Source organism: Phycodurus eques, chromosome 2 (genome assembly GCF_024500275.1).
Source record: "Phycodurus eques isolate BA_2022a chromosome 2, UOR_Pequ_1.1, whole genome shotgun sequence".
In the NCBI taxonomy this organism is placed as follows: Eukaryota; Metazoa; Chordata; class Actinopteri; order Syngnathiformes; family Syngnathidae; genus Phycodurus; species Phycodurus eques.
The window spans coordinates 40,902,888-40,917,202 of NC_084526.1; the positions used below are offsets into that span (position 1 = coordinate 40,902,888).

Consider the following 14,315-nt stretch of genomic DNA (forward strand, 5'->3'; position numbering starts at 1 on the left):
ACGGATATGTATCCGATGCAAGTGCAGTATGTACCCGCAGGTCGTGCTGATCCAACCTATGCGTCATCAAAAGGAGACAAACGTCACAATTGTTCGACAAAACAGATGCGACGAAGGAGCAGAAAACGGCCAGTGGTGAAAAGAAAATGCTTTAGAACTGATAACGAAAGAAAGAAAACGAAGAAGAAAATGTTGGCTCCCAGTGCACAAAATCCTTGAGATTGCCACAAATGCATCATGACGAGACCTACACGCGGGGCCTTATTTACTTTCACATAAACAAGGCGACACGTGTTTGTGCGCATCCGCAACGTGACTTCCTCTTTTGTGCGCGTGCATGTCACTTCACTGACCCATTCCGTCCACATTAGAAGTCTCATTCGTTTTTGTAATGTGAACGACTACATAAAAAGGTCGGCTTTAACAAAAAATCCAAATTGGGCATCATGCCCTGCAGTGTGAACATAGCCTTAATGCAATTTTTTACTTCTTCTCGGGAATTTTTAACCATCAATAGCTATGATCTGATAATCTGCATAAGATACCAAATTATTTTCGGCATCGCTTCTAACATAAGTGGTTTAATTAAAATTTTTCCATTCAGCTTTTGTCTCCTGAATTCAATAGTAGTACAGTACGTTGGATTCATGCCGCAGGAAAACATTTTCAGTTTCAGCAAGCTTGAGGTCAATGTGTCACCTTGATTTGATTTAAATTCATAGTTAACTTTGGCTTGTGTGGGGAAAGATGTGTAAATAAATTGAATCGAAAAGGTAATTACAGAAGTATTTGGCTGGATTTATTTTTGCATAATATTTTTGCATTCATTCTGCCATGTAACTCCATCTCAAGGTCTTCAAAGATACCCTTTCAAAGACTTGACACAATTTTCGCCATAACTTTTTAATTTGCCGTTACGATAGAAGCTGTATCTATGATTATGAATGCTTATAGTTGTTTGCACATTGCTCGAAATGAAATACTTTCAACATTGCTGTAATAATTATGTCTTTACAACATCCAGAAAATGTTAAGTTTTTAAATTGCACCATAATTATGGTTTTACACATTGCGGCCTTAACTACCGTGAGCTATTATGGAGCCCACAAAACTCATTCATGGAATCATTATTGCACCTTCTGAGATAACAGCACAAAAGAACTCCACATGGAAAATTACATCTGAGACCTCTCATCTGCTATTTCATTACCTTGCTCTGTCTGATGGCTGAAATGGGTTCTCTTAATTTAAGGAGCTGGATTCCAGCTTGGTGAGTGGTTTATGTAATCACGCTGTAAGTATAATTTCCCATAATGCCGTGTCACAGCTACTACGTAGCTTAGCTACCGCTGTCACTTGTTGCAATGCTGGCTATCGCTCTTCCCCATATCTGACAAGCAAGACCATTTCGATGGTGTAGACACTGAAGGAGGAAAATATGCAATTATGGGTAAGCCACAAGTGTTTCTATGGGTGACATTCATACCTTCCTCTGAAAATCACAATTAGGCTCCAGATTCTACCGTACCCGGAGACCCCTTTCATTGACGACTCACAAATGGCTTCAAGCGGAAGTATCCAATTTAGGGATGCAAAGAAACAAATCTATTGAAGGTGAAAATGACTTGTACTCACAACTATTTATTTGAGCTAAGAGCCAAGTCAACAAAACAAGAATAAGAACACATTTTACACTTGAGAGATTTACATGTCAGTTATAGTCAGACGTGGAAAAAAAACAACAGTGGAAGAGTGAGGAATGGACTAAAGAAGATCCGTTTTACTTGTAACAGTCTGGCCTTCACAGAAGTCCGTGCGATGATCTACATAGTAACTTCCTGGCCCTGTTGCTGGTGTTAAATCGGCAAATGTATGCACTCACCATCTGGTGTGCGCACCTGAATAACCCCACTTGCTATTCCATTGTCACCGCAACTACACAATTTAATAATTCCACTACTTTTCACATTAAATGGGTAAAAAATGTGACATTTTATACTCTGCATGGAATGATTAAAAAAGGGAAATATTTAATAAGGCACTTTATTTTTAGTTCATATCAAGTGTTAGAAAAACACTTTGGAGCACTGACGAGCCTCATGGCATGAGTACAACTAAATTGTCAAAACATTTGCGGTACAGTGGTGCCTTGAGATACAAGTGACCTGACCTGAGTTTTTCAAGATACGAGCTGTCAATCAGCCGATTGTTTGCTTGCGAGCGCAAAGTTGATATAGGACTTAAAAATGGTGGCAGGTGACTCAACTCACTTCACAACAACCAGCAGATTGGCTGATAACATTAGTAAATATTAAAAAAAAGGGGGTTCAAGCTACTTATTGCCACTCTCAGTGGAAGGTTACTGTCAAACTAAATATAAACAAAGAAAATCACAGATTATGTAGTATTGATAACAACTGCGTAGCCTCTGCTAGCTTAATGCAATAGGAAAACCCATAGGCACACAGGCTAACAATTAGAATATATGTGGTGGTGTTTTTACCCGTTAAGAAACAGATATCTGATCCACATGTAGAGCGATAATATAACAAAACTCATCGGCATATATTCTTCATCCTCTGTGAAGAATGACTAATACTACTGCTGTCCTGAGAAGCTGTGAGAGGAGTATTCTATATATCACTTTTTTTTCTTTTTGTTTTTCTGAAGTATCATATTATAGAGTGCTATTTTTCTCATGAAAAAACATTGCCAATTTTTGGGGGGAGAGGGGTGCTGCAACGAATTAATAGCATTTCCATTCATTTCAATTGGGAAAGATGATTTGAGATACGAGTGTTTTAAGTGAAGAGCGTGGTTAAGGAATGAATAAAACTCGTACTGGTATGTCAAAAGCACTACTGGACTTAACATCATGTTGCTCTAAAATTACCCTAGACTAATTTTCAAAATGCGCTAACATTTTACACTTAATGTGACATTTTAGTCCGGCTTTTCTAAAGATCGATATTTGACTTTTATACAATGGTTGGTATCACAGCTCGAAATCCTGAAATCTAAAGCCCCAGTGAGAGAGGAATGAAAGAAACCAGCAAGTATACTGTAGGTAGATTTCAGTTGGTGTGATTGCTAGAGACACAATCATCAAGTGTCTCAAAGATTACAAAGAAGACCTGGTTCCTCGTTTTCCAAATCAATATATCCTTTTACCCAGCCGTTTCAAGCGAGCAATGTTATACTGTTGTTGTGCTTTGCTTCTCTATAGAAACCGCACAGAGACAGAATGGACTAGCATAGAATGTTGGACTGTTGCAGTATATAAAAGTGCAATCAGTGTAAGCAAGCAAAGCAGATTGATGGTTTGCTTCCTGTGTTAAAAGAAGCAAATGTATGGAGTCTATGTTTCCTGCCGACTGGTAGTAGCATCCTGGCAGTTTTCTTTCTACATCCATATATTCAGTGGTTCTACATCAGGTTACAATAAGAGCAGCACATCTAGAAAGACTTCCTTTTAGAGGTTTCAATGTGGACTCCCTTTGGCACCCCCCAATCAGTTGTGAGGTAGTTTTGCAGTGTCAGCAGTTTGCAAACACAAACGGAATTCAGTTAAAGCACTCTCGCTCACTGGGAGTCCCCCCCCCCCCCCCCCCCGTTACGTTTCACCCTTCCCCCCTTCATGAACTGACATGCTGAAAGAAACATGCTACCATCCCCACTTACAGACAGCTTGTGCCACGTGAATAGGCTTTGACTCTGAGCAATTGGTTGTATAGAAATATATATATATATATATATATATATATATATAAGAGAGAGAGCGAGAGAGAGAGAGAGAGAGAGAGAGAGAGAGTTGGGCTGTTGACTTGTTTAAACTTGACATGCAGTTGTTGTAAGAAGCAACATATTTTAAAGGGTCAGGACATTGGTATATGCAAACAGATCCATATCATATTTACTCTTTCATTTTGAGCAGGACTGTAGGAGTCGTGGATTACTGGTTAATACATCTGCCTCACTGTTGTGACCCAGGATCAAATCCCCCGTGACCCTAGTCAGGGTAAGCGGTGTGGAATTTGGATGTAGGAGTCACAATTAGGGACCATAGTTGAACTTCCAAACTTAAATAACTTAAAGCTCCTAAAATGTTGAGTTCACTCACAACTTTTGAGGTTAAATCTTGGGAAAATATGTCTTAAATTAGGGGTTGAACAATTAAGGATTTTTTATGTTGACTATAATGTGATGAAAGTTGAGTCGAATTCGATTAATCGATGACGTCATTGATTACATTTTTTTTTTAAGCATAATACAGTGGTCCCCAACTTTTTTGTGCCATGGACCGGTTTTACATGAATACATTTTTCGACTGACAGACATAAAAACAAATAAAAACAAATAATTGAAAGTACAACTCACATGCATGTTTCTTTTCATAAAACTGACCGGTCTCATTTTGTGTCCCATAGTATAGCATCGTAGGCAGGCTCCCAAAAAATGTGTTTTTGTATTTGAGGATAGACTTGCTACAGGTCTAATTTTTGGTAAAATATTTCCACGCGCTTGTAGCATCCAATTCGTACGGTCGTATAGTATACTGTTGTCAGTGTGGCAAAGCAACACTTACGATATCTCTTTCAATGTTGTAACGTGACACAAGTGTCGCGATGTTGGTGTATGTTTTATCTTACAACTTACATGATAAATAAAGTTCTCATTGGCACACAGTTGTTTTCTGTGGGTTACTGGACATAACATTTTGGCGACAAAGATGGAGTTCCACTTCGCACCGATGTCCTTGTTCCTCAACGCCAATGCCGAGGTACCGCTGGTATGAATCGATCGGAAAAACTCGCAGGGCGACCTGCTATGCTCTTCCGCAACTGGCTTATTTTCATACTCCCGGACCCACGCAGATGTTTCAAGATTGCGTCGTTTCACTGCTCCACGAAGAATTATAGTCCGCAAATGAGCGATTCGAAAGTCCTCTGTAAATTTGACGATAGGAAGACGAGATGTCAAAAACGTGATTAGCGAGTAGTCGACTTCAAGCATTAAACATTAATGCGAAGTAGTCAAGTCGACTAATCGGTTCCACCGTACTTAAATGACATTAATATTTTAGACATCAAACAAAATGTCTCACGTTAGTCATCAGCACAACTCATTTCAGTCAGAATCAAAACATTTTCTCAAAACAAGGACTGTCGTAAGAGAAAAAGAGCATGAGATGAGAAGACTGATATCCACCAAAAGTTACTGAAGTAAGCAGAATTGCATTCTATTCAGAAAAGACTGCAGCGGTGTCAAAGTACTTTTGTCCGCAAGTGTTCCAGTGCCATGCTAGTTGGAGTCGTTCGTAGCCATGGAGATACAGCGTCGTCTTTTAACTTGTTTGGTAGGCCAGTATTAATTTATTTGACTTCCATTTGTTTGTGCTGTTTGACCAGAAGTTGCACTGAGTGAAGATGCACTGTAGACTGCTGTACTAGCTTCTTATCCTAGTTGCTAGCTAGCTAGCTGCTGATATTTTGGCTTCCATATAGTTGGTGCTTGTTATCAAAAGTATGCCTTATGTTTGTACTGTGTTTTTGATGATTTACATTATAGATTAGTGGTTGATATAATTGTGTACTGTGGCAGCTAAATGGAGGGTAGATTGCCCAGCTCACCTCACACTGCAAGGCAGCAACACACCCAATCCGCCATCAGTATCCACAGTGGGACTGTTCCACATTAGTGCACTCAGATGAGTTGATGAGCAATCCTCCCAGTGGCCAGTAAAAAAAATACATCACTCTTCCTAAAGTTTTACAGCATAACTGTTATCTCCCATGGTATTTTGTTATATATTCCTGTGTAAGCGACACTGCATCAATACGCTGGTTTATGGCTATATTTATGGCCTTGAATTGTTCTTTCACTGGTATCAGTATTGTGTGTTTTGATCAGCTGTTGACAGAATTCACTGTAGCATACAATGCACGACACTATCTAGAATGTGTGCATGCACCTGCATTATGAAAGGGTTGTGTGGTTGTCTTGGTTTGTCTGAACAGAGATGATATGCAGGTGGTGGTTGCAGTACGGCAGTTGGAAGAAAATATGTTGATAAGCTGCTTTTTTTTTTTTGGAAGAATTTGTTGTCGGTGTGTTTGAGAGAGGAAGAGAGAACCCAGGCATAGACTGTTTTCCTACCACATGCTATAATATGTTTGTGTGCTTTGTCGGTCTATTTTTACTTCATTTATTGCATGTTCAATCATTTATTAAGAATTCACTTATGTCCACAGATGTCTGATCTTCTCAGTGAATTTTTTGTGGTTGTGGTTAATCATTATTTTTCTTTTGTAATGTTTTTGCTTTGAGGCAAAAATTGGAGATATGAACACGAGATGATGGCAGCGAACTCGATTCACTTCACAACAAGCTATTGTTTGATCGTGAAAAATTCTTTAAAATATTTTTATTGTAACGCCTAGTTGAAGTTTACTGTCAAACTAAACATAGAACAAAAATAATTACTGGTTGTGTTTAAAGCAACCACATAAATTTGCTTTAAAGTCCGCTAGCTTAAGGCAATGCAAAACGCCACAGATGGGCTAACGAATAGCATCAGTGTCCCTGTGGTATAACCCTTGAAGCAACAGATATTTGAACGCAAACAGTTGCAACATACATATAGAACAAAACTATGATATAAATAATACTCAGAGGCATATATTATTTGTCTTCTGTAAAAAGCTAGTAATATTTATACAGATAACTGTGTCACTTACTGTAGTTATGGAAGTCCTCTTCATTTTTGTCTGAATGTCTGTATTATACTGTCCCCTGGTGGCCAAGGTGCACACACTTAAAGGGTCACAATGTGGGGCTGAAAAGGAATAACGGTATTTCCATTCATTTAAACGGGGAAAGATGTTTTGAGTTATGAGCGTGGTCATTAAACAAATTAAACTCAGAAGTCACACCATTGTATTTAATTTTTTTCCCCAGGTCTCACCCTAGTGTGGTCCAAGCTTCAGCTTGGAGAGCCCACCACCAAAATTGATCCCAGCAGCTGGAGCGGCAGCGAGAGCCCTGCCGAAGACATGGAGAGGATGAGCGATTCAGCAGACAAGCCGGTGGACACCGATGCAGAAGGGGTATGGAGTCCTGACATCGAACAGAGCTTCCAGGAGGCCTTGGCCATTTACCCTCCTTGTGGACGTCGGAAGATCATCCTGTCAGATGAGGGGAAGATGTATGGTGAGTACTAATCTGTCACATTCTAATTTCTTTGTTTGTATGCTGAACTACAAAGAACCAAACGAAAAACGTAGCTAATTGAATTCATAAACAAAGGTTTCTTTCATCTAGTCAGCCAGTGTGAGGAATTAAAGGCTATTCAAGCTTTATTTCCATGACTGCCGACTGGATGATCAATCTCATAAAAACATGTAGTGTTGTCGTCACTCAAGCTTTGACAATCACATTTATATCTGTGTGAAAGCAGAACAGTGGACAACAAACTCAGCTCACACATGCACAACAACGAGGAGCTACCTTTTCCAGTTTGTGTGTCAGAGAAAGAAAGAAATGGCACCACAGTATTTCATTATGTGCGTCTGCTATCTTTCATCAGCAATGAAAAAGACCAAAACCATAACAATGAAAATCATAAATTAATAGTACCGATGTGACAAGATTTCCCAAAAATGACAGTCTGTTAAAATGTTGAGTCTGGTTGGGATAGCCCCGTCAACCTGATGATAGTTATGAAAATTGTGTACGTTTCCGTGTGAGATCCCCTATTGAAAATGTGGTCCAAAAATGCCTTCAAAATGCAGTACAACAGTACAACTTCATTATTTCTCAACATACTATATCTCCTCAACCATTTTGTTTCCTGTGCTACAAGGGGAACCCCTTCTCCAATTGCCTGACACGTTACAGTTAAAAATAAATAAATAAAAAAAATATATATATATATTTTGTACGGGCCAAAATTTCGAGTTCTCCAAGTAGACGTGCCCAAAAATTCTGTGACGTTTCAAACAGTGTTATTTAAATAGCACAAATGGAGCATTTGTGAGAAGAGCATTGTGGTAGTAGAATAGGTCATGTACTTTATAATTTTTGTTGTTGTTGCAAATTTATTTATGAAGGATTTTAGAGGCGATTGATGTCCTCATTCCATGTTTTAGAAAATTCCACAAAAATTGCAGCCATTTGTCAGGTTGCTATTCATAGTGGATGTTCTCCTTTGGGGGGGTCACTTCACCAACAAAATGTTTTTTTTATTGTTAACGTTTCTATTATTTCTGCTTTTTTTTTTTTTTTTTTTTACATTTTTGAATATTAGAAAACTGAATGCAGCATGTAAATCACAATCACAGCTCTTAAAACATGATGGTCAATCTCAAACTAACAATGTGGCAGCCATGCAGATGCTTAAGTGCAAGTTTGTAAGTAAAACAGCATGAACTATTAGTTGGTGGCAGATGGTACTGTGTCTGCCACCAGCTGTGCGCCCTCTCCTCCTGCCCTCTACCCCATCTCTGGCTCAGTGATGTCATGGAAAGAAGGAATATTTTCTTTCTGAGGATTTCAAGTCGCACAGCTTGTCAATGTCAAGTGACGGCAGAAAACCCCACAGCGCATTCACTTGCAGCTGTCATGTGACCCCTCCGGCCAGACGAAATGTAAATTATAGGAGTTGCAGTGAAACCCCTCAGCTGCCATTATGGCCTCAGACAGGACCTCTCCTACTGTCTGCTTCCCCACATGCAGACTGATACGTTCTGATTGCTGTGGGTTGACGCGTGACAATTTTATTTGTTTTTTTGGGATCTGAAGCAACGTTTTTGAAACGGAATTCTATGTGAATGTTGTAATCCCACAAGGGCATATTCTCTTTGCACTCTGTTGTATGAAGAACACATGGGGTGAAGGCAAGAGAGAGTAATGGAGCAGCGTTAGTGTGTCCCCGAGAAGCAGTTCAGGGCCTTTCTCAAGGGCAGGGTTTCCCAAACTTATTCAGGTCAAGGCCTAAATCAGAAATATGCTGTATCACATGCATAATAAGAATAATTGATAGGATGCAGAAAACAATGTGGTTGTTTTTTCCAAGAAAATGTTTGACTGCTTGACAAAGCAGTCAAACATTTGTTACCCTCCGGTCAACTGTTAAAGCCAAGTCCTTACGGACAGAGAAACTACCGCCCCAAGCAGAAAGCATAATGAACAATCACAAAATAATACTACACAACACAAAGCAACTACTGTGTGTTCGTATACTATTGAAAGCAGACATCTCAATTTCTTGTGAATTCAGCAAAAAAATACATATATATTTTTTAATTTCTGGTTTAATCTTAATCTGAATCATATTTATTGGCCAAGTATGTTATAAAACACAGAAGGAATAGTTGGAGCCACTCTGGTATAAGAACAAACAGCCACTATGATGCAATATACTTGTACATTTAGGAGATAAAAAACACAAGTGTGGAGAGTCATTGAGCAATGAAAGTGTGCCACTAAGTGTGGTGATACTAATATAATGGCAATTGTGCGAATGGTGCAGAGATTTCTCAAACACGAGTGGCCTGTAGTAATAAACAACAATATGCAAATAGTCTGATTTTGTCATTCTTTGTGGACCAAGCCAGACTGTGATGGATGAACACAGAACCGATTCAATGACTGCTGTGTAGAACTGTCACAACACCGCCTGTGGCAGGCTGTGCTTCCTCAGAAGCCGTAGGAAGAGCATCCTCAGCTGGGCCTTTTTGAGATGGAGTTGATGTTGGTCTCCCACTTCAGCTCCTGAGAAACTGTAATTGCCCGGAACTTGAAGGTCTTGATGGTTGACACAGGACAGTTGGACAGCATGAGTGGCGGCTGTGGCGAAAGATGTTTCCTGAAGTCCAAGCTGATAATTTTCATTTCGTGTATTCTAAATTGATATAAATTAAGCAATTCAGAGGCTAATTTGAAAAAAAAAAACAAATTCCAGGAAGTCTTTGATGTCATGTTATCGCAAAACCAGGCAACTCTCAGAAAATAATTGTCTTCAAAAACACACAAGTCCAAAATTGTCATATAAAACGACACTGAAATGTTTATTATGCTTTGCGAATAAAAATTTAAAAACTTTGAAAGCAAGAGACAAGTCACACTGGTTGCAGAGAATCAATTATCTTCTTTGTTCCTGCTTTCCTTACAATTCTGTCGAACGACTAACATCGGCGAATGCTTCCTCCTGGAATCTGCAGGCCTGAACACCAGTGGCAGGTCTAAACCAATTTTACTCGGGAGGGGCTTACAAATCAGTCGAAGAAAACAGCATGGCAGTCTAGCCCTTGTAGTCCCAATACAAGTATTTTCCTTAAAGGCAGAAAGTGAACACAGTGGATGTGTCGTATGTGTTATTTGCCTTCCTCCCTCCTCAATGCTGCGTCTGCGACCTGGAAGTTGTTCTTCGGTCGCCATATTATGGACGATCTCAGTTGTCTTAAATGTGCCCATAGGAGGGAGAATTGAGGAGGAACAGGAATTCAAATTAATTCTAATCATACTGGTTCATGGTCGTCAATCCTATATGTTCCTGTCCTTCCTTCACAGGGTCTAGCACTACTGCTCCATACCACAATCAAATCTAATGTGTCATTATACTAGGCATATAATGATTTACCTTTCCTCATCTTTATTACAGCTAATGTCTTGTCTTCCGTTGTCTTTTCTTCCTATATGATTTAGTTATCTTTTCTCTGTCTCTCCCCCTTTTTTTTTTTTTTTTTTGTCACTCCCCTTTAAAACTTTGTTCTGTCCAACTGAAAGTTTCAATAAAAATCCATCAGAATGCAAAGAACCACAGTGTCAGCTTAATAACGTCACTGTGGCATAGTAAAACTGTCCCGGCATAAATGGGATACAGATCCTCCTTTCTGTTTGACCTAACAGCCGAACAGGACAAAAAACAACAACAACCAAATTTAAAAAGATTGTTTTCATATTCTATATTAACGGCCAAAGGTTATGACACATTTTCGCATAATATTGAATGAGAAACCGTATCTAAACTTTTGACTGGTATTGTACATACAGTAAGTATACAGTCGAAACATTACCCTTGCCCAAACATTTTATTTTGTTAGTGATCTGAAACTTCTTAATTCATCATTAGGTGTTTCTCAGTTAATATTGACTTGCTCTTGTTTTTACCAGTGATTACCAACCACGGTGCCTTGGCACCTAGTGCTCTGTGAGAGATCATCAGGGATGCAGTAGGAAACCATGATCAAATTTCACTTAATTTGTCCAAAAGTAAAAATCCATCTTTTTTCAATAATCTATGCCAGCAACATATAGTGATATCCAGAACAAATAAATGCTATAAATAATGCAAATAAATACAACTAAATTGGCAGAAAGTACAATAAACCTGTTGCCATTCATACAACAGAAAGTCATGGCTTCCTCGGGGTATATCAGCTTTTTTTTTTTTTTTTTTTCAATAAAACAGGACCAGGTTTCACACCGAGTAATTAAATTAGATTATTATTAGATTATCAGTTTTTCAGTATTGAAACATTTTGTGCCATTTTTGTTTGGTGGTGTATCGTGAGTTTTATTTTAGGATTTCTTTTTATGTAAAAGGGGTCCCTAAGTTCAATGAAGGTCGGAAAACATTGGTTTTGAATGCCACTAGAGGTTGCTTGCAAGGGAAATGTTTGTGGCACTTAAGAGTTTTGATGTCGAGTCTTTTTTTCTTTTTGGGCCATAGGCTTTGCTAAGCATAGTGTGATGGTCCTTTAATCTAGTTTTAGAATTTACAGAGAGGCACAACCTCTCATGGCATCTGAGATCAAAGTTGACTTCATGGAGACTGGTATTTCATATTTGAGATTCTAGGGGTGGCGATGTGTTCCAAATGCAGAGCTCATCTCAAGAGAAGTCATCCTGAGTGCCATTAAGCCCCTTGTCATCCAGGGGTAGAGTGCAGTTAATTAGAAACAGTCTCTATAGCAACTGTGTTGCGGTACACACAATTCATAATTTCTGCTTCTTAGCTTATTATTGTGGTGTTTACCTGAAGTGATTCGCATATTCTGAGATTTGTGTTGACCGGCAATGCGCCACTTCTGTTAGGCTGATTGGAACTGGGATGGCAGACATCTGCATAGTTACCTCAAATTGTACTTGGCTTGGAAAGACTTATTTCCAAGAATATTTAATTATTTAGAAGAATATTTTAAAAAGGGAAGGCAAATAAGGAGCTCTGGCCCGAGCCAAAGCACTTGCACAATTCACCTGCTGTGCTAGGCAGCATTCATTTATTCCAGAAATGGAGCTGATAAGTGAAACAACACGCTTCACTCAAATTGTATGTTTATTCATCGAGTTATATATTTCTACTTGCCTTGCAAGCTCAATAACATTTTTGTGTTACTCTTTGGGAAAAAAAAAAAATCCTGTTGCTTCCTTTGGCAGATAAATAAATAAAAAAACATGTACACACCCATAATATATATATATATATATATATATATATATATATATTTAATCTTGAAAATTACTCTAAATATTAACGTTAAAAATCAGTATATCTTTAGGTGTTAATGTATCAACATGTCAGAATGAAACGCAACTTTAATCATATGCTGTATATGCAGTCAATAAATCACATACAGTATTTACAAGCCAAAAGTTAAAATATTTATTCTGGAAAATAAAGGCATGTAGACAATGCAAGTACGTATTTTAACGTACGTATTGTTCAGATTTTAGGCTAATTCCCAGGCAATATGTTTTTGCAGTCACTTGTCCTTTATTGTAAACTTTTTCTTTCACAAGTCGTTATGTTCTGCCATCTGGTCAGTGAGCTGACCCAGACCCTTCCTGTGGGAACTGAGTGGCACTTGCTTTGCAGAGATGCTAAGAATGAGTTTGTATATAATGAGGAGACCTGGCTTGGCCCCGATGGCCCAGCTCTTTGCTCCTGTGGGGCTTGTATCAGCAGGCCGAGAATGCTCCGAGACAGAGTGTGCAGACCTGATCCTCCCTGCTGGGCAGATAATTAGGAATTCTGGGATCAGCTCAGACTCACCTGCATTCACTCAAAATGGAGTGTGAGGGACTTCATTGTAGCAGAGGCATCACACACCTTAAATTGACACTTTGTGGCTTATTAACAATGCTCATTTCTATTAACTTTTCTTTTTTTTTTTGCACTGCTTCCTTCTGAGTAGGCTCTGCTTCCATTTTATTTATTATTATTTTTTTTTTAGAGAACATCTCAATACATTTTTCCACGATGGTTCCATGTCTCTCAAAAAGCAACACTCCATGATTTTGATGATATGAGTCAGGTTGACACCAGACGAAATGTCTAATACTTGACTCTTCACTGTAAAAAATATTATTAACAAACTAATTGGGGATTCTATTACACAAATAAGGACAAGAGTAAGTTGGTTTTGAAAGGTATCAAGTACTAACAGTACTTGGGTTCCCATAATGCGACCAAACTGATTAGGAAACAAAGAGAATGCACATTTTAAATATTGTTCATTTTACTTTTTTTGCTTGGTTGAAATCCTTTATAGTTTTGGATAATTAACTGTCGTCATGTTCCACCTAGTATTTCGCTTCAGTTCACCACAGTTGGTTCAGGTAAACTGAGGCTTGCATTTCCAGGATGTTGTTTTCTTTCCATTTTATTAAATCTATTGAATCATAGAAGACAAGCGGACAATTCTCTGTTGATCGATCAAGGGACAGCAGTGTGTCTAGCTCCACCCACCACAAGCGTATGACTTCGACCTCCAACAAGGAAAAAGTGTGACTGTTAAGGTTGGCTATTTTGGGACACGTTACAATGGAAATGCAATAAAATTAGTTCCTAACCAAACTGAATTGTCCTGTACCGCTTGGTGGAGGCACGCCTGTTGTGCCCTTCTCAGAATAGGCAATAATTAAACTCATCAGCTAAATAAATGTAAACTTTTAGGACCTCTGGGCTGCGAGTATGTTACAGTGCTTGGCACTGTACTTTATTCATAGTCTCTTTAGAGGGCAGATCTCTGCTTCTAACTCCATTTTTGTGTTGACCAAGTATATCACAACCCATGTGAGCTTCCACAGTTCTGCGTGAAGCCTCACATGGCTACAGATCATGACATGAAAAAGCTCTGCGAGAATTGATCCTGACTAGGCTTTGACGATGTGTTTGAGCAGGGACATTGAGACAACATTAAATGGCGAGTTTTAAATATGGTATATTGATCAATTGTTATTCAAATTGACTTGAATTGAATATTTTTAGTACGCGTATTCTAACAATTATCCCATCAATTAATAGAGTAATC

At 38.7% G+C, this 14,315-nt stretch overlaps 1 protein-coding gene across 5 annotated transcripts in view; it reads left to right on the top strand.

Annotated features, from left to right (window-relative positions):
* Positions 1-14,315, top strand: part of tead1b (TEA domain family member 1b) — a 51,828-nt gene that overhangs the window by 6,147 nt on the left and 31,366 nt on the right. For all 5 annotated transcript variants that reach the window (XM_061670700.1, XM_061670701.1, XM_061670702.1 and 2 more), the window contains one exon: positions 6,958-7,209. In XM_061670700.1, the coding sequence (XP_061526684.1) occupies positions 7,053-7,209 (157 nt within the window). In that variant the 5' untranslated portion in view covers positions 6,958-7,052. The remainder of the gene's footprint in view (positions 1-6,957; positions 7,210-14,315) is intronic.